Source organism: Peromyscus maniculatus, chromosome 8, assembly GCF_049852395.1.
Source record: "Peromyscus maniculatus bairdii isolate BWxNUB_F1_BW_parent chromosome 8, HU_Pman_BW_mat_3.1, whole genome shotgun sequence".
Lineage (NCBI taxonomy): Eukaryota > Metazoa > Chordata > Mammalia > Rodentia > Cricetidae > Peromyscus > Peromyscus maniculatus.
Window position 1 is genome coordinate 101,312,203 of NC_134859.1, and position 27,752 is coordinate 101,339,954.

The 27,752-nt window shown below is 49.2% G+C and overlaps 1 protein-coding gene across 2 annotated transcripts in view; it reads right to left on the minus strand.

Annotated features, from left to right (window-relative positions):
* Positions 1–27,752, minus strand: part of Sdk2 (sidekick cell adhesion molecule 2) — a 284,873-nt gene that overhangs the window by 122,490 nt on the left and 134,631 nt on the right. For both annotated transcript variants that reach the window (XM_042283063.2, XM_006970439.4), the window contains exon 3: positions 3,261–3,367. In XM_042283063.2, the coding sequence (XP_042138997.1) occupies positions 3,261–3,367 (107 nt within the window). The remainder of the gene's footprint in view (positions 1–3,260; positions 3,368–27,752) is intronic.

Here is a 27,752-nt window from a genome sequence, read left to right on the forward strand (position 1 = left end):
TTTCCTTCTATGTGGCTCACCCACCTTCCTACCAGACTGCTCAATTTCATGTCCTTAGTGGTCATTCTCCATTATTTCATGGAGTAGGATTCCTGCCCCTCTCCCTTATTCCTCTCATATGGCTCCATTTTTTCTTGTAGTACATTGCATTCATTCATGGGCCTCATATATATAATATTATATGTATAGATGGCTTAGCTTTCCTGGAGGGAGGGATCTTGATTGTGTTTTCTGCTGTATCATCACTACCTGGAACAGTGTTGGGAATGCTGTGGGACACTACAGCAATTGCACTCATTATTTTTTCTCCAGGAAGGGTATTGCCATGTTTCTGAGGCTGGCCTATAACCCACTGACATCCCTCTCTTCCAGAGTCCCGAGACCTGGGATGATAGGCATATGCCACTACACATTGCTAGCTACAGCCATGATGTATACAAACATGCGTGATGGATGTAAACATTCCGCAATGGACGCTCATGACAAACCTGTCACATTGCCCCAAGAGGCTGCACAGTACCTGCTGTCTCATCCTTTCTCCACACTCACACTGTAGATGGGCAACCAGGATTAGCTGGCCACTCAGAGGCATTTCAGTCTCAGCCCAGTCTTCACATCTACAGAGTGATGTCGAATCCCACGGATGATGAGGGAAGTAAGTGGGTCTGGTTCCCAGGACAAGCAGGCCCTTGCCATGCCCTGTTTGGTATTGTGGGGTGGGATGGGATGGGATGGCAAATTCCATTCTGAGCATGTCAGCAAGGTCTAGGGGAGGGGGACGGGGCATCACCCAGGTGAGGGGAACAGAGAGGTACCAACAGGCAGGCCCTGGATGTAGTGAAAGCCTGACTCATGGGAATCCATGGGAGTCTGGAGAACCTTTTCAATCTCCTGGCCATTCATTCCACTCGCTCAATGGCAGAAATTTATGGCGACTTTTAAAACACAAAGAAGAGACTCTGCATGGGGCCAGGGAGGGGGCTGGGTCAGGGGAGAGGTTTTATTGACTCCTCTTAATTGCTGTAATTAAAAACATGTAAAGAATCTTTTTTAAAAACGACCCTGCCATTATCATTAGTTGTTAGACAGCTGCCCTTATTAATTTCTCATTAGAACCCAAGTCACAAGCCCTCTTTAGAGGGGCGGGAGCTGGGGCGGGGCCTTTCAGCTCCAGGATCCCTATAAAGGCCACTGGGGAGCAAGCTGCTTGAAGTCACAGGAGCCAGCTCCTCCCCTGCCCCCAGGTGGGCATAGCAAAAGAGGGGAGGGTGAGCCAGGGATTGGGAGAAACAGCAGGTACCACCCACTCTTAGAATGGTGACCCTGTGCAAGAAGACAGACAGAGAGACAGACAGACAGAGACAAACTGATGGAGAAAGTTAGGGGAACATGTTCTTTCCTGCCCTCCCAAGAGGAAAGAACAGGTCAAGTTAGATCTGCACATCTCTAGATGAACACACACACACACACACACACACACACACACACACACACACACACATACCTGTGAGCACAGGCTGTGTGTATGTGTAATTATATACCTATGTGCACATTTGCACACACAAATCCATGCAGTGTGTGGACACACATCTGCACAAACACATGCACTGCTGCATAGAGGCATATTGACCCAGACACACGTATTTTAGACACATGTGTATGTGAACACAGTTGCACACAGATAAGTTCATTCTCCTTACACACAAAAACCAAAAGACAGATCAACCTTTATGAATACATTTGAACATGTGCATACACTCACATGCACATGGACATACACCTGGGGCATACAATCTCTCTGGAGGCTTTCCCCAGCTCCATGCCTGCAGGTTTCTGGGACATGATGAGAGGCTAGTGTGTCCAATTCATAGTCCGTGGGCTGCATGTGCCCTATAGTTATGAATGTGGGCAACACACAATCAGAAATGTCCTTCAAACATTATGAGGTTTGTGTGAATGTGTATTTTCCTTTGTAACTTGAATGCAGGGTTCTTTTTTTTTTTTTTTTTTTTTCCCGAGACAGGTTTTCTCTGTATAGCTTTGCGCCTTTCCTAGATCTCGCTCTGTAGACCAGGCTGGCCTGGAACTCACAAAGATCCACCTGCCTCTGCCTCCTGAGTGCTGGGATTAAAGGCGTGCGCCACCACCACTCGGCAGAATGCAGGGTTCTTGAGAGTAAATTTTGTAAATGACAACATCATGTCATAATGTCACAAAGGTGGGCATGCCTGGCACTAAGGTAAGAGCCCCATGGCCATCCTCCAGCACTGCCAGCTTCCTGAAACCCAGTGTTGAGATTCGGGCTTTGCTCTTAGGGTGTGAACTGAGCTGTCTTTGATGTTGGTTTATGGGCCGGCCTGTCCTCCACTTTTGATTATGGCTGTTTTCCCTAATTATCACATACATTCTTTGACATGCTTTGAGGTTTTCTCCTTTCTCTATGCTTTCTATCCTCGACTTCTCTCCCCATAGCAGCCTCTCCCTGGTATTCACTCTACTGTTACTTTTCAGAGGTAGCTTCTCTTGTAAAATTCCAGCACTCATGAAGATTTCCCAGACCACCAATGTGTCCTTGGCCAGCTTAAAAGAACCCACCATGGGTCTCCTTTGTAGCAAGCAGCTGGTCTTTCGGGAAGCAGTGGGTCTGGGGAAGGGATGCCGAGTGCTTTTGGGGGTGGTGGTCCCTGGGTGGACCTAGTGTTCTGACATTGCTGTTCCCTTACCTGAGGAAACCTCTCTGGGCTTTGGTGTCACTGAGGAGAAGGAGTCAACCACCAAGGTTGAGTAATGACCAATTACTCTAACCTCTGCCCCCTTGGTACTTCTGGGAGCCCCAATACATCATTCCTTATCCCCTCCTAGGGTTATCATTCTCCCACATGAGGCGTCTCCCAATGCCTCCTGAAGATCATGAGAACCCTATGCTCTGACTGCTCCAGGTGAGTTATCTGGAGGACAGTAAAGTCACTGCAACCATTGCTCCTGCTGAATGAGCTAGAGGATGACAGAGTCAAGGTCATGCTTTTCTGGAACAAAGTGCCGGGGAGTGTCCGGCTCTCCAGCCTCTGCACAGAGAAACATAAGCCACTGATCAGCAGTGTGATTTTGGAGCGCTCCCATGCCCACTCTGAGCCTCAGTTCTACCAGGTGTCCAATGAAAGGACTGACCTGGCCATTTCAGGAAGGGCTCCACTGACTTACGACAGGGGTGAAAGGCAGCAGTAGTGGCCCGTGATTGCCCCAGCCCCCACTGTACTCACAGGCCACCTGGACCTCAGTCTGCCGCTGTAGCAGGGCCCCCATCCGGTTGCGCACGATGCAGCGGTAGAAGCCAGCGTGGGTGCGGTCCAGGCTGGTGATCATGTACCTGGGGGACAGATGACACAGCCAATAAGTAAGGTAGGTAGTTTCAGAGGTGTGCTCAGGGTCAAAGGACATGGGGTCACCTTACTCTGAATGAAGATTAGAGGAAGCTCTTGGGCCGTGTCATGGGATCCCAGCAAGTCCTTATCAATAGGATGTGGTCCCTCCCGTAGGCCATAGGACTTTGCTCATCTCTTCAAGATTCAGTTTAAAGTCCTTTTCTCTGCCCATGGCCACACCTCCCTGCCCATGACCATGCCTCCCAGGGCTGCTCTGTTAGAGGCTGTTGTCCTCTTCTGCTTGTGACTCACTGAGAAGATGGGGACATTTGGTTTTTGGCCAGACACAGGCTGTATTGTGAGTATTAATCAAAAGAGACAGGTGACAGAGGCAGGGAAATTTACACATCTCCCCAAGTGTTCTCCATCAGCTCTTCCTTTATGCTACACACAGTGCTACACAGTGGAGCTGGGGACAGAGTCTCTGGAGCCAGAGGGCTTGGCTCTTGTCCACATGCCTGACTCAGAGCCAAGGCCTCAATCAGCTCCTCGGGCACTTGTCACCCAAAGGACCACAGAGCTGGCATTGATGGGCAGGTGGCAGGAGAGCAGAGGCAGGAATGATGCAGGTCAGTGAAGAGGGTTCTAACAAGAGGACACTAGGTAAAGTGGGGATGGGGACGGTGGCCCTGAGAGATGACCTTTTGTATCACTAGGCAATGGTCCAGCAGGGTCCCCGCAGGAAGAGGTGTTAGGATCATTGATATCTCTCCCCAGTTCTCAGGGTCCTTGAGTTTGTCCAGCTACCTTGGTGGACAAATTAAAAGGCATCTATTTCCAGGGTATGCCAAGACTGGGATGGAGTAGCTCATTCATAGGAGCTGCTAGTTTTGTAAGAGTCTTGGCCTGGACCCACCATCATCGCCATCATCGTCACCACTACCATTATCACCACCTCACCACAATCACTACCACCATCTTTGCTCCTACCATTACCATCACCATCACCACCATCGTTACCATTATCATCACCATCACCACCATCGTTACCATCACCATCACCACCATCGTTACCATTACATCACCATCATCACAACCATCAGCACTCTCACGGTCACCATCATCACAAACATTCACCACCACCACCTTCTCCACTGTCACCATCATCACCCATACCACCACCACCATGAGCAACATCCACACTGTCGCCAACAGCACAGTCATTGTTACCTTTCCCACCATTACCATCATTATCATTATCACCCATACCACCACCACGATCATCATTACCACCTTCACCATCATCATTGCTGCTATCGCCATCACCATAACCAGCATCCTCATCACCATCGTTCCTCCCCACCATGTTCACCATCACCCCTCATGCCATCACTACCAACATCATCACATCACTACTACCACATCATCATTATGGTCACTACCATCACTGTCATTATTGCTATCATTTCTTCCCACTATAATCATCACTTTTCATCATAACTGTTACCATCATCATCATGTCACTACCATTACCATAATCATAATTACCAGCACCATCAACACCATTATAGTAATCATCATTACTGCCACATTATCATATTTTCCCCACTATCATCATCCTTACCAGTTCTAATCATCACCATCACCACCACCACCACCTTAGCCATCACCACCACCATCACTGCCAACATCTCTGCTACCATCACCATCACCATAATCATTACTCATCATTATTATTATCAATACCCCATCATCATGATCACTGTCCTCTCCATGATTATCACCATCATCACTATTATCACTACCATCATATTACCATCATTATCACCACCACTATCATTACCATTATCACCACCATTATCATCATCTCCATCCCATCATCATGACCACCATCCTCTCCACCGCCATCATCATCATGGTCACCATCATCATGACCTTCCCAATGATGGTACCATCTGGGTTCCAGACACTTTTCATAGATTTCTTCATTTCATACAGCAGTTCACCAACTCTTGGATACCATGGACAAGTAGCACTTTAAAAATATGGATCAACATAAGACTGTAGCTAGAGTTTTCCTGCCTGGCCCATGGTCAGGACAAATCTCTCTCACCCGCCAGTCCCGCAGCCACTCAGACCCAACCAAGTAAACACACAGAGACTTATAATGCTTACAAACTGTATGGCTGCAGCAGGCTTCTTGTTATCTAGTTTTTATATCTTAAATCAACCCATATCTATCAATCTATAAGTTGCCATGTGGCTTGTGGCTTACCGGTATCTTAACATCTTCTTATGGCGGTGGCTGACAGTGTCTCTCTGCCTCAACCTTCCACTTCCCAGAATTCTCTTCACTCTTTGTCCCACTTATACTTCCTGCCCGGCTACTGGCCAATCAGTGTTTCATTTATTAACCAATCAGAGCAACACATTTAACATACAGAACATCTCACAGCAAAAGACTATCAACTTTTTAACTTTGCTAAGATCATTAAAACCAATCAACCAAAGAGCAAACTGAATCAAGCAAAAACCATTGTAAAACAGAAAATAATATTATAAAGTGCTAGAGAGAGAAAAATAAATACAAATGGCTAGTACCCTCCCCAAAAGATATTTCTGAGATGATAAAAAGAACCTTAATAAAAAGGTAACTTACACAACAATTTAAATTTAAATTTTCTGTGAAGCTCCCTTTGCTAGTGTTCCATTAATATGCTTTCTGTACAGTTGCAATCTGTCCCTGCTGGCATTGGAGGGGCTTTGTCTTGATCCTCACATTAACATTAACACTCTTGAGGGTACTTAGCAAGCCATTTCAGAGTTCCAGGGATCAGATACACCTTGGCACTGACCTATAGTTCCACACATAATAAGAGGCAGGGTCCGGTCCCACTGAGCCTGGCTGTGAACCAGCTCAAGGCTGAAGCCACGCCCCTTCATTTGGGGACTGCCCGACTCTGGTATATGACTGAGCATGTGTACAGTTTTCCTGGACTCTGCAGTATCACCAGAACCTTCTTGTTGCTGTAGCCTGTTATCTATTGCAGTGGCCACAGGTCTTGTCTGTCTCTTGTCCCTAAGCTCCATGTTGGGGAGACCTAAGCTCTCTCAGGTAAACAGTCCCCTTCTTTATTCTCAGCACTGTCCCAAGTACATGGCTCCTGCTTGCTGCTCCACCCCTTCTGAACCAAGGAGCTGTGGGGAAAGTGCATGGGTCTTTAAAGGGGTAGGTGAGCCTGAGAGGGTGGTGGGAGAAGAGGCTGCCTGGAAAGATGATCTGCTTTTAGAAATGGGACTTGGAGGCCAATGAGATAGCTCAGCAAGTAAAAGCGAGTAAAACCCAAGGGCCTGAGTTCTATCCCCAGAACTCAAGTAAATGTGTGCCAGCACAGGTGTGCATGCCCCGCACATATCCACACACAATGATGATAAATGAAAGCGAAAGAATGCAATCTGATGTTGTTAAGAAAAAAAAATCAGGGGAAGGGAAATAAAGAGGAAAGGCTGAGAAGTTCATGAAAAGATACTTGGCCTCTGCTGTAATGAAAGAAACTGAAATTAAAGCAAGACCCTATTTGTGTGTCAGATTGTCAAAACACAAGAAAGAATGGAAGGGGAGGGGAGGGGAAGGGGAGAGGAAGGGAAAAGGAAGAGGAAGGGGAAGGGGAGGTGAAGGGAAGGGCAGTGGAAGGGAAGAGAGGGAGGTATCCCTGCAGGTTTGTTGGTGGTCCTGGGAATTGGTCTATATTTTGGGGCAAAAATCTATGGCAATTAGAACATGTAAATTCTTGGACAAGAACTTGTGCTCCCTGGAGGGGGCTCTTTAGTTATGCTTGCAACAGTGTGACAGAACAAAAAATATGTACGAGTATGTTCACTGTAGCACTGCTTGTGGGAGCAGAGAGAAACAGCCAGAACTAGAAGCAACAGACATGTCCATCAAACCAGAATTAGATCAATAAATGATGCTGTGGTTCCCGAGTGCGAGCAGAACACCTGTGTGGGATGCACTAGAAAAGTCTCCAAGACACCCAGGGTGAGGAAGAGAAATCAAAGCAGGGAGACGGGAGAGGTACATGAATCAAAATACAAATACAAGGTTGTGTGAGGGGCTAAACAACCTCAGAACTGACTGTTAGGAACAAGGAGATAATGTATCCCTAGATGTTGCTTTTTGGAGAAGTGTTATCGAATTCTTAATGGTTGGAAACTGACTCAATAAAAACAGTCTAGATTGTACCTTATCCTCAAGTTAAAAAAAATCGTACATGTTAGGACATCATTTGGGTAAATTGAAACAGTATACTTGTGTGTGTGTGTGTGTGTGTGTGTGTGTGTGTGTGTGTGTATACTAATATCCATTTGTATGTGCACATATACACACAATCACACAAATATTTTTGGGACAGTGTATCCATAATGTGTTCTTTCTCTTTTGGGAGAAGAATCCAGGACTGAAGTTGGGGGTGGGACATGGGTACTTTTTAAAAAAATCTTACATCTTCCTATGTCACTGGGATCGTCTTTATCATACACATAGACTGCTTTTATTTTAAAGATAAAATTTAAAAAGTGCACTTTGTGCATAGGATTTAAGTACACATTATAAAAAATGCACCAGGGACTCATTCAAGCTGAATTTGTTTGCCAATGTCAGTGATGCGTGGCAAAATTTAAACTTTAATGAAACCCAATTTCTGCCAAAGACGGATGTCCACATCCTTCAGCCAGACAGCCCCAGGCCCCACCTGGGGTCATGAAGAAGGACATAAGCTGCTAGTCTGTTCCCTGAGCTTTGGGGAAGGCCCTCCTGTGTCCTGTAGTGGAGGGCAGGCATGCTCCCTGGACCAGCAGTCCTTGTCCACCCTCCTCTCGTCTTCCCCTCCCTGACTGTCCGTAAGCTACTGCTGCAGCCTGGGAGACCTATTTCAGGCTTGCAGGTACCATTATTTAAAGCAACACTTCTTCACACTGCCTCTCTACCAGGGGAGCCCTATACATAGCACCAGAATGAGGCTCTTGTTGCCCGCCTGGGATGGAAGGGAGTCAGTCAGTCAGGGTCTTGGTTTGCAAACTCAGCATACACCATAAGCAGCCCCAGTAATGACAGTAACCACGTTCATTATTGTCATTATGTCCCCACTATGGCTGGGAGGACATACACCCTCAGGCCACAGAAATGGGACCATCCCATTTCTACTCCATTCACCTGTGGCCACTTGGCCAGCAGGGAACTGGAAGAGCCAGCACTGGTTCAGGTCCATCAGGAGCGATCATGGATGAAATGTCATGGGTGAGCAGCTCGCTCCTGACTGTCCTGCCACACCAAGAGGAAATGTGGTGAGGGAGAAAAGTGCTGGGACTCTCCTGCAGAGGAGATGCATGCTAGACTTTCATTGCTTTTCATTTGGATGAGCTACCGAAGCTTTGGATCCTCAGACTCCCTATCTGTAAAGTGGGCATGATGGTGGCCATCTTGGATGTGAATATCTCCAGGCACAGGGCAGCTTTTGCACAAAAGCTTTTTGAATGAGAGAGCAAATGTAAGGGCCACTGGCGGAAGGTTCTGGGATGACGTGGGGAGGCTCAGAGGAGAGGACCAAGAAGAGAACATGGTGTGACACTGTTCTAAGCACCAGGAGAGCTCAGACTTCCTTGCTTGGCTTCTAAACCCTTAGCCTAGTCACTTTCCTTTGATTTTCAAGGAGGAGGAGCCTGATGCTGGCTCTGAACATCTGAATTCACCTAGCCTCGGTCCCTTCAAAGGCTCACTTAATTATAGGACTTTTCCTACATGAGTCAAAACTCAAAGACTAAAATAGAAAACATATAGTAGGCAGTCCCACCCTCCCTGTATCCCAGCTGCCTGTCATTGATGACCTGTAACCCACACATGGAGAAACTCACAGGTAGTAGCTTCTCAAATGTGTCTTTGAAACTTCTTTACACAAATGTGAGCAAATTCAAATGTCCAATCCCTCTCCTTTATAATCAGGCACACCCGGGCCCCTGCTCTTAGACATCTTCCCATCGCTCACACAGCACTGCCTTGGGCTCTGTCACATCTGCCGAGCATGGGGGACTCTTTTGGACGCAGGGAGCTTTGCTCAGTTAGCTGACCCAAGGGAGCTGGGTGCAGAGAGGGCTTTGGACTGGGCAGGAAGCGACACCAAGAATCCACCCCTGTCCTGATGCTCGCCAAGTGCGCCCCTGATTGAATTCAGCAGGGCCCTGCCTCCCAGTCTACTCTTCCTAGATGAAGAGAAGGGCTGGGGTAGAGTGTACAACAGAGCCATGGGGGAGGGGGACCAGGACAGATAATTGGATTTTTAAGAGACAAGAGACAAGAAAGTGAGCAAATAACTGCCTAACAAGCGCTGCATCGTCCCCAGCGCTTGGTGGAACACACAATGCCCTTTTTGGTTGGAGTCCTTGAGTGTCATGGTTGATATTTAAAATGATTCTTACTCACATTAAATAAGATATTTCAATTCCACGAAGCTGTCAGGAGCTGATGCGGACACCAGGAATAATAGGCACACTCTCCTTGTATTGTCCTGGTTAATAAATCAGATGCCTGGAGATGCATGCCAGACGCTCACATGGAGGAAGGGTGCATGCGCACGTGCACACAGAAGGAGCACACATGCCACACACAGAGTGTATATGCCTGCCTATCCACAGCATGCACCACCATTCATACACACTATTGTGCATGTGTGTATAGGGCCAGGGAACCCAGCAGCCTGCAAACTCATAGGTATACATGGTTATACACACTCATGGGCACCTGCTCTCACTAGGCTACTTTCCCTCATATAAACATGTTCAGAGGGTCACTATGTCCACTGGTGGTCAGCAGGGATCCTGTGCCTGCCACCTGCTGGCAGACAGCTGGGACCGATACAGGTTTCAGGGTCAGTACTGGGCAACTGGGCTCAGGGAGTGAGCATTCCTATTCTCTTCTCATAGGGTTTTGGACAGTAGGTAGCAAGCACCACAATATGTGCATGTACATGTGTGTAGGTGTGTACATGTGTGCATGTCGGTGAGTGTGTATGTCTTCAGGTTGCTTATGACACAGGGAACAAAGAAAGTATGGGACCTGGCCAACTAGAGATGGAGTTTTTTTTTTTTTAAAGTGTTTTTAGTTGTTGTTTTAAATTATGTGTGTGGGATTGAGTGTGGGTTTGTGCATATGAGAACCGGTACCTGCAGAGGTCAGAAGAGGGTGTTGGCTCTGGGGAAGCTGAAGTTACAGGTGGTTGTGAGCTGTCTGGCATGGGTTCTGGGACTTGAACTTGGGTCCTCCAGACGAGAGGTCTGTACCCTTAGCTGCTAGAGCCATCTCTCCAGCCTCCTGGAGTTGGCTTTTATAAAAGGTTGCCAGGAAAGAGGGCTCTGTGATTCACAGGGAGCCATGGACACATACTGTGCTATAACAGCACACCACCTAACAACAGCCACGGTGGCTGTAAGAAATGCCGTGACCTGAGGCCTCAACACTTAAAACCGATTCACCTCAACCCTGAAATAGCGTATGAGGCACAGCTCCCCTGAGCTTCCATTTCTGGGTGAAAAATGGGGTCCAGAGGCAGAAATTAACCTGTCCTAGCCACATAGCATGTCAGGGCAATCTGGCATGTGGAGCATACGAGACCTGGGTATGCACACAGGATCTTGGAGCTCTTCATTCCTGGGGTTGACTTTGAAGAATAGTTTGCCTGCTCTCTTACATGTGAAGAACTGTGAAAGACAGTGGAAGCGGGCTGTTGATTTAGATAGCTTTTCTTTTACTTTTTTGAGACAGTGTCTCACCTGGTAGCCCTGGCCATCCTGGAACTCACAGAAAAATGCCTGTCTTGGCCTCAGAGCACTGGGATGAAAGGTGAGCACTACCACACTTAGCTCTCAGACCCCTTTCTGCAGCCCGGGTTTATCTAGAACTCTCTGTAATTCTCCAGCCTCATTGCCCTGGGTACTGGGATTTTTACAGACATGAGACACCACGCACAGCAGGAGAGAGACGTTTTGAGCAGGCTAAGGACTGGATCCAGAAGATGGTTATATAAGGGAGGCTTGGAACGGAGGCTTGGACAGCGTGTGTGAAGCCTGCACTGAGCCTCTGAAAAGACATTAAGTTACATTTTATTCATTTATTTTGTGTACATGGGCATGCGTGTGAGGTCAGAGGGCAGCTCGCAGGAGTCAGTCCTCTCCTTCCGCCATCTGTGTCCCCAGGATTGAAGCCAGTGCATCAGGCTGGGCAGCAGTCACCTTTATCCACAGAGTCATCTCACTGCCCCCTGTGGTGGGCCTTTTGATGGTGTAAGGGGGCGCCAAGGAATGGAAAGGGTTGAGACAGCTGCGCCCACCTTGTGATGGATGATAAGGTCACCCTAACTGAAAGCAGCCCCAAGAAACCTTACTTCATGGAGTGGAGGACTAGGGGGTAGGAGAGGGGGAGGGAAAGGATAAAGAAGAATGATGGAGGGAAGGAGAGAGAGAGAGAGAGAGAGAGAGAGAGAGAGAGAGAGAGAGAGAGAGAGAGACTCCTCTGCACAGGGAGTCTGAGGTTGACGTCATGGTGAGCACCTGAGGGACAATCTGGGAGCAATGATTTCGCTCTTCTATTTTAAGCAGCTTTTGTCCCGTGCTGTAATTCCCTCCTATGTCTCAGGTAAGAGTCTGACACACACTCAACTGGTTTCTGCAATGGCATCTGGGGAAGGATGTTGCGCTCTGGCTGGGGTGGAAGTAACCTGCTGATGAGGAACCCATGGGAAGGGACAGGAGCCTGGCAAGATGGCCAGTGGGCCCAGACAGGGAAGCAAGGTCTGCCAGAATCCTTGGGAGGCTAAAGAGGGTCTTAGATGGCCATCTGGATATTAAGACACACAAGCAGGCAGACAGGAGCATGGCAGGCTCATCCTGCCACCTAGAGCCCTGGAAGGGATGATGTTCACTGTGGCCAGGATGGGGAGGATGTGATGCTGACAGCTGATTGTAGGAGTCAACCTGACCAGGCTAAGGGACACCAAGGGTTAGTTACTTTTCTCATTGATGTGATCAAGCACTTGAGAAAAACTTGAAAGAGGAAGGAGTTATGTTGGCTCACAGTTTGAGAGGACACAGTCCATCCTCACCGTGGCAGGGGAGGCACCGTGGCAGGGGAGTGAGCCAGCTGGTCACACTCCACTTGTAGTCAGGAATCAGAGGGATGGGTGCTGGTGTTCAGTCTGCTTTTTTCATTTTACTCAGTCTGGGACACCCATGAGATGGTGCCACCTGCACTCAAGATGGATGGTCTTTCCTTAATGAGACCTCTGAAAAAAACCCTCATGCCCAGAGGTGTGTCTCCTAAGTGATTCCAAAATCCAGACAAATTGACAGTTGAGGTTGACCACCCTACAGCAAGCTGGTGTCTACTGATTCTGGGTGTCCGTGGAGGGGCTTTAGGGAGAGACCAACATTTGAACTGGAGGACAGAGTAAAGGAGACTACCCTCACCAACGTGACTAGGCATTTTCCAGTCTTTGAGGGCTACTGTAGCAGAACAAATGGCAGAGAAGGGAGGGAGAGACTGGATCTTGAGCTGGGATGTCTGCCTCCTCCTAGCCTCAGATACTAGAGTCCCTGGTGCTCCAGCTCTTGGACTTTTAGAAGTGTGGCCTCCCCAGTTTTCAGGCCTTCATACTCATGTGTTTTACCCACCTATCTTTCTTGGGTCTCAAGTTTCAGATTGTGAGACTTCTTGGCCTCAAAGTCTCATCTGCAATATCACATATAGGATGATATACTATCATACACACAGATATCTTATTGAGTCTGTTTCTATGTTGAACCTCAACATGGGTTGGACCTCAAATAATGTACCATCTTCAGAACATGGGGACAAGCTGATGCTGGGCCAGGCAGCAGGGTCTGTTTACATACACCCCTGCTGGTCCACATAGGCATGTGGGGTGCAGGGGAGGCTGAGATTTTGGGCATACTGAGAACATCCTCTTGTGATACAGGTGAGGAGGGAAATAGTCAGTAGCCAGCATTGGTTATATGAGGGGTAGCAGCAGCGATCAGGAACTGGTCTGAGCTTCAGGGCCCCTGAAGGCCCAGCCCCGTCTCTAGGATGTGGAAGGCCCCAAACAGCACATTCTCAGGCTTGAGCAAACTCCTGTCTGGCAGCTTTGGGTGAAAGCAGCTGGTCCCGTCTCCAAACGCGACATCTCATCCTGGAAGGCTCCTCTGTATTTTCAGCCAAGGCATCTCCTCCAGAGCCCTTTCTGGAATCTCCCTGCCATCCCCCAGGGTCCTCTTTTATGCCAGAGCTGGTGTGTTTATCACAACTTAATTTTAACATCCTGGTTACTGGCACATATCTCCCTGCTATGGTTTTGAATGTCAAATGTCCCCCACAGGCTCATGTATTTGAACACTCTGTCCCCAGCATGTGGCTGTCTTAGTTAGGGTTTCTATTGCTGTGAAGAGACACCATGACCACGGCAACTCTTATAGAGGAAAACATTTCATTGGGGTGGCTTACATTTTCAGAGGTTTAGTCCGTTATCATCATGGTGTGACATGGTGGCATGCAGGCAGACAATGCTGGAGAAGGAGCTGAGAGTCCTACATCTTGAACAGCAGGCAACAGGAAGTGGTCTGAGACACTGGGCACAGCTTGAGTATAGGAGACCTCAAAGCCCACCCCAATAGTGACACACTTCCTCCAACAAGGCCATACCTACTCTAACAAAGCCACACCTCCTAATAGCACTATTCCCAATGAGCTTATAGGGGCCAATTACTCTCAAACTACCACCGGTGCTGTGTTTGCAGCCACTTTAGGACGTAGGGTCTAGTGTGGAGGAAGTGTACCATGGAAGATGGGCCTGAATTCGTTACTTTTCTATTGCTGTGATAAAATGCCCTGAGAAAACCAACTTGAAAATGGCTATTTTGGCTCATAGTTGCAGAAGGATAGAGTCATTCGTGATGGGGGAAAACAGTGCAACAGGCAGGCATATTGGCAGGGGCAGGAAGCTGGCTGATCACATTTCATACATGTACACAGACAGACACATACACAGGGGGTGGGGTGGGGGTGGGAGGGAGAGAGACAGACAGAGACAGAGAGAGACAGAGACAGTGATATACAGGCAGACAGTGATAGACAGACAGACAGACACACACACACACACACACACACACACACACATACAGATAGAGACAGAGACAGATAGAGCAATAGAATCATGGCCTGGCTATCTAACCTTAAAGATTGTTCAGAGTGAGGTACTTCCTCCAACAAGGCTCCACCTCCTAAAGGTCCCATAACCTCCCCAAATGGAGCCACTATCTGGGGACCAGGTGTCCAAATACACGAGCCTATGGAGGGCATTTCTTACATGACAGCATGAGCTTTAGAGCTTAGAACCCTGCCCCACTTCTAGCCTGAATGCCCTGCTTCCTGCTCCACTAAGACACAACAAACCGTGCAACTATAGGCGGAGCCACCAGCTGCTGTGCCCGCTGAATCCCCTGAACTGTGAGCCAAACTGAGACCTTCCGAAGTTGTGTTTTGTCAAAGCAAAGAAAAAAAGTAATTAATGTATTCCCCAAGGTCATGACTGCCATCCCTCCATCTTGCCTGACTGTTATACACTTAATTTCCAGATGACTGAATTGGAATGGCCAATAGGGAAGGCCTAAGGATGCCCTAAAGCTATCCATGCTATACTCCCCAAAGTTCATAAATGTGCCATTTGATGCTGTGTTTTGGTTGATTTGTGTCTCCATAAAAGAGTTTCTGGGGACTGGAGAGACAGCTCAGCTGTTAAGAACACTGCTTGCTCTTGCAGAGGATCCAGGTTTGATTCCCAGCACCCACATGGTGGCTCAGAATCATCTATAATTCCAGTCCCAGGGGGTCTGATGCTTTCTTCTGGCCTCTGGGTACTGCATGCACATGGCCCACAGACATATGCATACATATAAAATAAAAATACGTGTATCTAAAAAGGAGACACTGAAATCCTAACTCTGCAAGTGTTATCTTACTTAAAGAGGTGTGTGTGTGTGTGTGTGTGTGTGTGTGTGTGTGTGTGTGTGTGTGTTATGGAGAGTGTGTGTTGATGGGGACAAGCCTGAACATGCCAGGCAAGCATTCTATGACTGAGGGATGCCCCAGTTCAAGTCCTTAAGTATGTAATGATCTGTCATGAGATGATCTGTCATGGCAGTTGGAGGGAACTAACACAGACTGAGGTAGACACAGGAAGGAAAACTCTTTCTGGGGATCCTGGAGGGATGATGGAGGTCACAGGCTTTCGTGTGTAGTAGTAGATGGAGGGTCTAGTTGCTCTGAAAATTGTTACTTTTAATTACATTTTAATGAATAAATTTATTGATTAATCTATTTACTGTATTCATACATGTGTGTGGGCATGTGTGTGGAGGTTAAGGGACAACTTTCAGGAGTCCAATTCTCTCCCATGTGGGTCCCAGTATCAAACCTAGGTCATCAGGCCTGGTGAAAGATACCTGTACCTGTTGAGCCATCTGGTCAACCCCTGCAGATTCTTAAGAAATGGGTGGCTTGGTAGTCTAGTTTGGAGTTGGAGTCCCTCTGGCCCCTGAAGATGGTGTTCAGATGCTGTACACCATGGGCTCATAGGACCCCTTGCAATGGGCACTTGCTTCAGAAATAAAGGAATTGTCTTCAGCTGTTCTGGCTTGCCCTGGACTCCTGGTCACCCTGAGCCTCCCCTGGGGCAGCCCATGCTGTTATGATCGATCCTCAATGATAGGGCTGGCAGTGTTATTGAGCCAGGGCTGCTAACACTGTGACAGCCCTGGCTTGGGCTGGCTGTCCATCAACCCTACGACCTTCTGGGCCAATTAACTGCTCTCAATGAACAAGGAGAAAGACTTCATTAAGTTGTTATCTATCAGCCTGGGACCCCAGAAGAGGCCCACGTTACTTCAGCAGCATTGTAACCAAACACCCAAGAAGACAAGAAGCGAAGGTTTGTTTTGATTTACATTTTGCGTGAGTTCAGCCCAGGGTTGCTAGGTCACCTACGCTTGGGCAGACCATCATGGGGGAAGAAGCTGTTCACCTCATGGGGGACGGGAACCAGAGAGCAAGAAGGGGGCTGGGGACCAGGTATAATCTTCAAGGGCTCACCTTCAGTGACAACTAAAGTTTTCAGAACTTTTTCAAATAGCACCACCAACCGGGGACCAAGTATTTCAATACATGAGCCTGTTGGGGGTCATTTCCCACCCAACTTGTAACTGGCTGGATGAGAAAATGGGAGTGAAAGTTGAGCCGGCCATTGAGGGGAGAGAAGGGTGGGTCAGGGCTGGGAATGGGGCTAGCCACTCAGCAGTGGTTGGTGGAATCATATCTGTCAGGAGCAAAAGCAGAGACCCTCCTCCCATAATGGGAGTGGAAATGGGTTCTGAGCCAAAAACTTGATGTCATTATTTGGTTTACTACCCCATGTGAACAGGGGGAGGCTACCCTGGGCTCAGAGAGGCTGGACATACCCTAGGTCATCCAGCCAGGAGGTGTCCAAATGTACTTTCAAGAGCAGGAAACAAAAAAGGGCTGTGGAGGACAGCACTTATCTGGGGTACAAAGAATTCACCCAGAGATCTCTCAGTTTGGACATATATATGGATTGGGAAGTAAGAAATCCCAAGGCTTGATGGGGGCAGTGTGGTTATTATGCTAAAAATCAAATAAAAGGAAACACAATCACAAGCTGAGGGAGTGTGGCTTCTCGCTATGCTTTGGTGGCTCTCAAGCATGGCTTGAAGGTTTCTTCCCAGAGAACAGCCCCATCATCTGGCTTCCTGCCCCAGGGCCAGGAAGGCTCTTTTGTCCTGGGCACCTGGCACCTGCTTATGATTCATTATGATCTCTCTCATTCCAAGGCAGAAAGAAAGCAAATCAAAGCACACTGATAAAGAGATCACATGGGAAGCGGGTCTTAAGGAACCAAGGGCTGGTTCAGGGAGGCCTAACCACATGGGTAGTGCTGGGGGCAGTTTCATGGCCTGTCTCCTGCAGGCCTTATCCAGTCCCAGTGTTTGCAGGGGGAAACTGTCTCCCAGTCTGGGTTAGACCTGTCCAGTGCAGTACAATCTGGGCCTTGGTGCCCTCCTCTTCCTCCACAGCAGGAGGGTCCTGAATGGAGTGGCCAGGTGTTTGGGGACATGAGTCTCTATTGTATCCAAGGGCCAGTTTATTCTAATGGCAAAGTGTCAGGAATCTGGTGGCTCAGCCCAATAGAAACTTCTTTTACAGCCTTAAGGGTCAGGAGTTTGAAGTCAAGGTGTAGCTGGGATCTAAGTGCCCCTCCCCCACTCCTCACCCCTGCCAAGGCTCTAGGGAGGACCTTGCCTGTCTCAGCTCTCATGGTTCCCATGTATTCCTTGGTTGCATCTCTCTAAGCTGTGCCCCATCTTCCTATGGCTTCTTCCTGCATCTTTGTTTGATGCCTCTTGTAAGTAAGTCATTGTGTTGGTCACCTCACTAACTCTGGTGTGACCTCATCTGAGCTGACTACATTTGCAAGGAAGCCTCATTCTGAGGTGCCAGGGGTTGAAGGTTTGTCATACATTTTGGGAGAAAAGGGGACACAGTTCATTCCGTAACAAGAGGTCCCCAACGATACTTATCATCTAATGACTGAGGTTCTAGCCTTGTAGTTGCTCAAGGATAGGGTGGGTGGGCTTAGGGGTGGGGTGGTGGGAGGGCCTGAGATGGAGGGAGGGGCAGGGATCTGGGAGCAGCTGAAGGAAAGGTTTTGGGAAGGAGCTGTTGTCAAAGGGGAGGGGAGGGGAGGAAGGATGGGGTGGGGAAAGCTTGACAAATGGATGTCGGAGAGCCAGATCCAGGACAACCAGTCATCCAACACAGCTTTGAATAGAGATGAGGGCGGGCGGGAAAGAGGCTGGGCTGATGGTCCTGTGAGTCCCATCGGCTCTCCTGGGCCTGGCTAAGGAGTTTGGGTTTTCCTTCAGGACAAAAGAATCCCGGGAGGATGTTAAGCCAGGTATACAGCAGGAAGGCAAACCACGGCACTTCAAATCTACAATAGTGTGCTAAGAATAGTATTTACACGGGTAGGTTTTGGAACAAACCCCAATTCTGTGAGAGGTAAGGATTGCATGAAATTCAAGTCTCAGTACCTGCAAGCAAGCCCAGGCACCATTTGTATCATCCATGGCTGCTCTAGTGTCACCATGGATGAGAGCAGTGGCACCCAGCTGTGTCCCCCAGAGTCTTAGAAAAGGACCCTCAAGATCCCTTCGCAGAAAGGATTTGCCTAGCCTGGTATGGAGAAACATGGTCACAGAACCCATGTTCAGCTGGTAGAGAGATGAGACAGTCAAGGTCAATGGCAGGCTAATTTGGTCTTTGCCACAAGGGAGATGGGATGGGGTGCTCCCCATGTGATGGCATTGGAGACTAGGGATGATGGACAGGTGTCTTTGACTTGGCACAAGAACTCTGACAACCCTTGTTGGTGGGGGGGGTAGTTATAGGAGGCACACAGCAGATTGAGGAGAGAAGGGATTGAGCAAGTGTGGTAGCAAGTCCTGGCTGTCTTGTGGTTTCTATTGATGTGATGAGACCCCATGACCAAAAGTAACTTGGGGAGGAGCGGGTTTATTTCATCTTATGGCTTAGGAGTCTATCACTGAGGGAAGCCAGGCTAGGAACTCAGGCAGGAACTCAAGGCAGGAACCTGGAAGCAAGAACTGATACAGAGGCCATGGAGGAATGCTGCTTACTGGCTTGTTCCCCATGGCTTGCTCAGCCTGCCTTCTTATAGACTCCAGGGTCACCTGCCCAGGGGTGGCACCACTCCCAGAGGCCTGAGTTCTCCCACATCAATGACTAGTTAAGAAAATGCCCTACACACCTGCCCTCAGGCCGAGCTTATGGAGGTGCTTTTCTCACTAATGACTCTAGCTTGTGTCAAGTGGACACACACCTAGCCAGGACATGAACTGAGGAGAAAAATGAGGAGGACAGAAAATCCAAAGAGCATGTGGGTAGAATGAGGATCACAGAGGGGCTTCACTATCCTTGAATAGGTTTGAACTATGGCAGAAGGGAATAGTTGGAGAGAATAAGGGACTGGAGCCATCTCCAGGGAGAGGAGATGGGTTCTGGGGTCTTGTGCCCAGGAAGTGGAAAGAATTCTGTATGGTGGCTTCAGATTCCTGGGGAAGGAGTGAGGAGTAGAAGGGAAGACATTGGAAACCATGGGGAATGATGGCTTAGCCTGGAAACATCTCCAAGCTCAGGTGGGACTGACCAAGAGGAGGAATCCTTCCCCCAGACCTTGAAGTGTGGTACAGCCTGGGCTCCCCATGGAAGGAAAAAGAGCCCATGTTAGCCACTTTGGACTGTCTGTGATGAGGGGGAGGCTGAGGTGAAGCCATGTTAGCCACCCAGACTATGTGTGATGAGGGGGAGGTTGAAGTGAGGCCATGTTAGCTACCCTGGACTGTCTTGAGGTCAGAAGTAATGCTTCAGAACAGAAGAGCTCCTAGAGCTAGTAAGGGGCAGAGTGCAGCCTCATCTGTCCTCAGTTTCCCCATCTGGGAAATGACTCTGATTGGGTCCCCCAAAAAACAGTCTTAAAGAGCCCATGCTATGACCTCAGCCCATCCTTGCTCCAGTTTCAGCTGCTCCACGGTCTATGGAGCATGTGACCCCAGAAAAAGGACTGAACCTTATCAAACCTTAGGTACTTCATCTCAAAAATGGGACAAAATCAGGGTAGCTGCCTAACAAGAAATACAAGTACAGGCTGGTTGGCTGGAAGGCTTGCTTTGAAAACTCACATTTGTCTAATTCTGAAGAAAGGCTGAGGAATGCTCCGAGCACCTGTGCATTTTAGAAATACATATGCATAGTTTTAAAAGTTATTTATTGGCATATATTATTAATAATTATATATAATAATGGGTTTTATTAGATGATGAGTAGCTTTAATCACCAACTTGATACGACCTAGAATCACTTGGGAAAAGAGTCTCAATGAGGAATTGTCTTAACTAAGTTAATGAATGTGGGAAGACCCAGCCCACTGTGGGTGACACCATTCCCTAGGTAGGGGATCCTGAACCGTGTAAGAGTGGAGATATCCATCAGAGCAAACAAGTAAGCACGCATGTATTTATTCTCTCTCTGCTCTAGGGTGCAATGTGACTGGCTTCCTTGTGTTTCTGTACTGTCCTCCCTGCCTCAAGGACCTGTAAGTGTAACTGTGTGAGGATGCAAGAAGAAGGTGTCAGATTGCCTGGAGCTGGAGTTACAGGTAATTGTGAGCTTCCCAACATGGGTTCTGGGATTTGAACTCAGGTCCTAGGAAGAGCAGCAGTGCTCTGAATCACCAAACCATCTCTCCAGCCTGTGTATATAATACTAGTGATATATAATGTATTTTGATCATATTCAGCTCCTATTATTCTCTCTTATCTCCCTCACAGTTGTGGGGAATACCCCTTCTCTTCTTTCTTAAATCTCTCTTCTACTTTCATGGTGTGTGTGTGTGTGTGTGTGTGTGTGTGTGTGTGTGTGTGTGTGTGAGAGAGAGAGAGAGAGAGAGAGAGAGAGAGAGAGAGAGAGAGAGAGAGAGAGAGAGAGAGAGAGAGAGAGTCAGTCCCCCAGTGAATTTCACTATGGCTGCTTTCAGGAGCATGTTGAGGGGTTGTTTACCAGAGCATGGGCTATATCACTAAAGTAAATGCCTCTTCCTCCCCCAGCAGCCATTATATCCCACAGATCCTCAGGGTGGGGTGGGGCCACTACAGAGTGTTGGTGGCCCAATTCATGTCGGTCCTATGCATGGTTTTGTCTACAAGAGACAACAGGCACGTGCAGACATCTGGATCTACCTGAACCACGTATGCACCAAACATCCAAACCTCTAGGGTCCTCAGTTCCCTGCAGTGCTACCCACCCACACCTGAGTGAAGATATTCTTTTTGATTTTAGATGGCTCTTCCGCCACCACTGCACAACAACTCACCAGCTGCATTCCTCCTGACGCCCACTTCAAAAACCCACTTTCAGCCCTTTCAACAAAGCACTACCCCTGTCGTAGCACTTCCGCTTTTCTTAGCCAGTGAACACCTGCAAAGCCGCACAGCTACCTTTATCAGAGACCTCTCTTTTCCTGTGTGGCCACCGTGAAGATTCTGAGTGCCATGTTCCCTCTTCCTCCCCCACAAGCCTTGCAGAGTTTTGCATGACTTTGCATGGCATGGGGATATTTGCGAATGTGTAAGTTACCTCATAGCAGAACTGGCTGCCAACAGCTTAGCTAGGTCTCAGAAACTGAGTCAGGAGCCAGGAAATATGCTTTTCTGTATAGCTCATCGTCATTGTGACTCATTCCACCCTCCCTGGAACGCTCCATGGCCAGATGCTATGTGGGGCTCTGCATATTAACAGCAACAACGGCAGCAACCACAGTGATGCCATCATCCCTACAATTGGATGAACACTTGCTGTGGTGGGCCAGAGCCGTACTGATCCTCAGCTTCACCTCTGGTCCATCTATTCCTATGACCAGTTACCAAGATCACAGAGGGGACTTTCCTGGAGACAGAAGGGATGGTGTTAAATTTTATCCCTTCCACAGCATCTCCGGATCCCTGGGACCTTAAGAGGGTGAGGATTTGTGTATCTGTGGGCACAGATGACTTGGTAATAGACCCCTTCAATTGTCACTAAGCATCATGAGGAGGGGTAAGCATGCAATGGCTACACTGAGTGAATACTGAGGTGGGTACTGGGTGGGCACAGGTGAGCTGTGGTACAATGAACCCTGCCTGGCTCTGTCCAGCTGGCATGAGCTTCCTACCCAGCCCAACGCTGCTCCCTGGGCTGCCTCACGCTCCTGATTTCCCCAGGCCAGATGTCTGTGGGATGAATGAATGTTGATAAGCCTGGAGGCTGAGCCAAGGGGCTCCAGGGACTCCCTGCAACTTGCTAGGCAGTTGGGTGTGGGGGGGAGACTGGGAAGAGACCTCCCTGGCACCCTGCAGTGCTCACCACCAGCAACCCAGGCACTATACTGGGTGCAATCAAACTGAGTTCCCTGACCCAGGCAGACCGGACTCAAGGTCTACAATGACCTACCCTCCCCCTGGCAAGGTATGGCTGAGTTTCTCCATTGTCTTGGCTCTCTATCTACATCACTGAACTATACTATATATGCAAGCTTTTTGTTTACATGCCTGGCTCATCCCTCCCTCCCCAAGGCAGGTCACAGGAATGGATCTTTCCTATCTTTCTCTTATTCACCTTATTAACCACCCCACATCAGAACTGTGTCTCCATTAGTCAGTTGGAGAAGATGAAAGAACCAAGGCCCAGAGAGGTTAAGTGGTGTGCCTCAGGGTCTCACAGCTAGCAGGTGGCAGAACATGCCATTGCCCCTGCCTGAAGTGATACCCCGAGGTTTAAGCGTGACAACACAGGCCTGCTCAGGGCCTGCCATAAGGCACACCACACACACGGTCTGACTCAGCACCACTGTTACTGCGGCTGCTCTTGCTCACTCATTCTTCTACCTTGGCGGGAAGGAACGAAGCCGTCTCTCCTCCTTATGGTCCTGATACTGGCCTGAGGCTCACGCAGCCAGGTAAACCCCACCTGCAGGCAGCCTGAGGGTGGAGCCCACGCTGATGCTGCATGGGTACCAGGTGCTCATCTGTGATGGCTATGCCCCCTGAGTGGACTCTCTCCTCTGTCCTCAGGACACTCGCTCAGACGGGCATCTAGAGCCAGCCCCATCACTCTGCCCCCCCCCCTCCCGCTGTCCCTCCAACCCACCTGCTCCAACACATTCTCTCTGGACTCTCCAAAGTCACCCTTGCAGGTGACTTCAGAGGCAACTTCTGGATGAAGTAGACCAGAACCGTGTTAATTAGGCCCAAGGGGACCTGCCTGGGAGCCACCATCTGGAAAAGGTGATTGAGAAGCCACTGGACACTGGCCAAGGCTGAGCAAAATCTCGGGGAATGGGAGAGCAAACCTGGTATTTTTCTGCAGTTTTTCCAGGTTGTAGAATCTGTCTCCCTCTCCCAAATCTGGGCTGGCCTTGTGGTGCATCCCCCAGAGTATTCCCTCAGAGTGCGACAGTGCAGGTTTCAGTAGACTTGCAGCTTCTACATGTGCCTCTTAGACCATGACCCTGAGTCTTCCATCTGACGCGGGGTCCTCCATGTCAGGAAGGAGAGGCCACATGAGGGGGCCAGTCTCAGGCTCCCCTAGGAGTTAGCCTAAGGGGACTATCAGAAACTAGGAGGGGCTGGCAGAGGAATGATAGATGGTAGTTGGTTTAAGCCATCAAGTTTTGGAAGTGGTTTTGGATGCAGCAGGAGGTCCCTGGCCAGAGGCCATGTTCACGGTCAAGCTGAGTGCGTTCTCACAGGCAGGGATCCCATTCTGTAGGGGTCTAAGGTTAAGGAGGTACCAGTGGCTGCAGGCCTTGGATTGGCTATGGCTGTCCTTTAGGCCTGTGCTCAGGTTCTTTCAGTTGGCCTTTCCTGGTTCCTATATTTGAGTCTGAAAAAAAGACTTCTCCCCCACCTTTTGGGGCTTACAAAGTCCTCTCTCCCACACCTTCTGGGGCCCACAAGGACCTTTCTCTCCCAGCCTTCTGGGGCTCACAAGGACCTCTCTCTCATACCTTCTGGGGCTCACAAGGACCTCTCTCCCATACCTTCTGGGGCTCATAAAGATCTCTCTTCCCAGCCTTCTGGTATCACAAGGACCTCTCTTTCCCACCTTCTGGGGCTCACAAGGACCTCTCTCCCACACCTTCTGGGGCTCACAAGGACCTCTCTCTCATACCTTCTGGGGCTCACAAGGACCTCTCTCCCACACCTTCTGGGGCTCACAAGGACCTTTCTCTCCCAGCCTTCTGGTATCACAAGGACCTCTCTTTCCCACCTTCTGGGGCTCACAAGGACCTCTCTCCCAGGCTTCTGGGGCTCAGAACCTGAAAACCACCTGCATGCTTCTTCATTCTAAGCCAGTCCACCCTCCCATTTCTCAGCCTCTGGGGCTACATTTGCTGCTAAAACCCCCTCTGGTATCCCTTCCCACTGCTCCATGCTCACTCACAGGAGTTTCTGTGACCCTGGAGACCTGGAAAACTCTCAGGAAGAGACTGGGGTTGAACTTTGGACCCACAAGGCCGACATTAGAGGAGTGGGCCTTCGTGGGGAACAACACTTAGGGGAAGGGCAATAGAGAAGTCCCAGGTGAGATTTCTGAGGGCAGCTCTGCAGGATGACAGTGGTGAGGACGGGGCAGCCCATGGAGCAGGGTCTTGGTCAGCTCTCTAGGTATTTGTCCCGGTCATCTGTACAGCCTAGAGCGCAGTGGAGAGACTGGACTTGTTTTTGTGTCCTGGCTGAGAGTAGGGTTGGGGGCACAGGACGTCTTAGGAGGTATGGAAGGGGGACCTCTCCCCACAATGGCAGCTCTGCTCTCCAGCCCAGCTGTGTGGGAAGAAGCAATGATCAACTCATTTGCACGCCTTGAGAGGCCCCAGATCAGAAGCATATGGGCCTCGGTGGAACCCACCTCTCTCTACCTCCCTGTAGACCTTGCACGCATGCCCTACGCCCATCCATGTGTGATGGTTACCAGGGATTCGGGCCAGACTCGAGCATGTCAATTTCAAGTGATGGATGATCAAATCCTTCTTAATTTGCATGTTAAATTTCTTTGTGGTGGGAATAAACAGCCTTGGTTCATCAGAGATGAGCTTTCGGGAGTCTTTCCTATATGGCAGCAGCCAGCCCTTCATTTGCGTGTTCTGTTCTTCCTACTCTGGGGAGTCTGGAGGTGCAGCCACTGGTCCGCAGGGCTATGGGGACTGGACATGGGAAATTCATCGCTTGTTGGGAAAGAGGAGAGAGCAAAAAGGGAGAGAAGAGAGGTGTGGCTAGGCGTGTACATTGTTCCAGATGATTCCACGGCCCCCTGTCCTGACCTAAGTTGTGTTTACATTGCCACTTTGCTTGTCTGGGACTTATTGTCCCTTCTCCTCTCACCCACTTCTTTTCTTCCTCCCTCCTCCCTTCCCTCCCCTCCTCCGTCTGCTTCTCCTCCTCTGCTCCATCCTCTTTCTCTTTTCTTCTGAATTCTCCTCTTCTTTCAGGTGTGTTGGACACTGGATCTTACTATGTACCCCAGGATGGCCTCAAAACTGTGGCAATCCTCCTGCTTCTGCTTCCCATATGCAGGCACTACAAGTCTCTGTATCAATAAAGGTGTCGAGGCTTCCCATGCCACTCCGTGACTGACAAGTGAGAACAGGAATGGAGGTACACTGAGTGGCTGGGCAGTGCTGGGGTCAGGCTGGGATGGACAGACAGGCAGAGCCACAGAGGGACACACAGCGCCCGAAGACCACAGCTCTTCCCTGCCTGCCGCAGACTCAGGGGGATCCCAGGGGGTCGTGGACATGTCCTGCCCCACCCATCCCAGCAGTGTACCTGTGAATACATGGAGATACTGACAGAGTTTAGCAGATATCCAGGGAAAGTGAGGTCAGAGTGGAACCTCTGATCCATGGGCCTCACCTTCATTACAGTGAACGCCCTATCGGGGACCCTACCCACAACACAGTGAGCTCTACCATGTCCCCAGGTTCCCAGCCCAACTATGGGATGATTCCAAATCATGCCAGCTCCTGAGATCCTTTTATCTAACAGGATGCTGCCCGGTCCACTAGCCCAGGGGGATTTGAGCAAACTAGGGGGAGCCTTGGGTGACCTGGGTTTCAACTCCAACTCACATCAGTTCTCACCCTACTGCTAGGAAATTATTTCTGCTCACAGCCATGATGTGCCAGCTGTGAGACCAATAGCTTGGCCTAGATGCCAGACAAGGCCTTCTGGATCTGTGGGATGGTCTCAAGGCCCTTGGTGTTCGCTCTCTCTACCCTTAGCATGCCCTTCCCTGGGCTCAGGTACAGGGAATGACACCCCCATCGAAACCCAGTTTCTTTAGGAATGGGGGAATGGAGGCCTCACTTCCTCTCAAATCAGAGCCTATTAAAGGAGAGTGTGAGGAAACAGGTTGCCATGGAAACCTAGCCAGCCAAGGTTTTTGAGACTTTGCCTGATTTTTCTGCCTTTCCACTTACACTCTGAACTTATTAGTTTTAATTGACATAATTATTGCAATGTCCACCAGAGGCACAAGGAGCCAGCTGTGCCTCGTGCCACCCACTGCCAGCCCTGACCCTTTGAGGCCATCCCTGTGGCCTCTCTTTCTCTTATCTGCCTCTCTTCTGGCTTTTCCTGCCGCTCACAGAGGACACGGAAGCCAGGCCTGCACCCCAGGTTGGCCTAGGCAGAACCTGCACAGAGGCACACAGGGCTCTTCCCCAGGGAGTGGATTAAGTTGGAGTTCAGGCTGTGCCAGGAGACATTTCTGAGCATCTCTGGGGACTGGTCAAGAGACTGGTCAAGGTTGCCACAGGTAACCAAGATCCATGGTCGCAGCCCATGCCCTCTCCACCAAAACAGTGTCCTGACCCTCCTCACCACTGCATTTGGCAAGGGTGCCTGGAGGAGGCCAGAGAGGGTTGTTTCTATATCAGAGAGCTGAGGTTGGAGCCCAGCTCACAGATGAATGGGCATGGCCAGGCTCTGGGGCCTCTCTGAGCCTTCATTTTTATAGGTGTGTAGCGGGGGTTTCATGATAGCCTTCCTTGTCTGAGGCAAGGAGCTGGGGTTATTAATAAAGGACACAGTAGCACGTCTATTATGCCATTGTTCAGACACACTGACATGGAAGGTAGAAATCCCACAGGGCCCTACCCCTAGACAAAGAATTACAGGCAACTAAAGACGGCTGGGAAAGGGCGAAATAGTCTTTCCCAGGGGTGGACCCCATAACTGGTTATCTGATCCTAAGTGGTCAGCTCTGAAACCATATAAACACAAACAGAACTAAATGGCCTCGTCAGGCTGTATTTATATATTTGTTCTTTTGTATACATGTAACAATAATAAAGAAAAAGAGGCTATCAATTTGAGAAGGAGAGGGGATATGGGAGGAAAAGGGAGAAAATGAGGTAATTATATCTTGATTAAAATAAGTTTTTAAAAAGGATACCAGAGTGGCTGTGTTCCAGTTGGCTTTTTATCACTGTGATAAAACACATGACCAAAGGCAACTTGGGGAGGAAAGGGTTTATTTGGCTTCCAGGCTACAGTCAATCATTGAGGGAAGCCATGGCAGGGATGGAGGGCAGGGACCTGGAGGCAGGAACTAAAGCAGAGGCCGTGGAGAAACACTGCTTACTGCCTTGCTCAGTTTGTTTT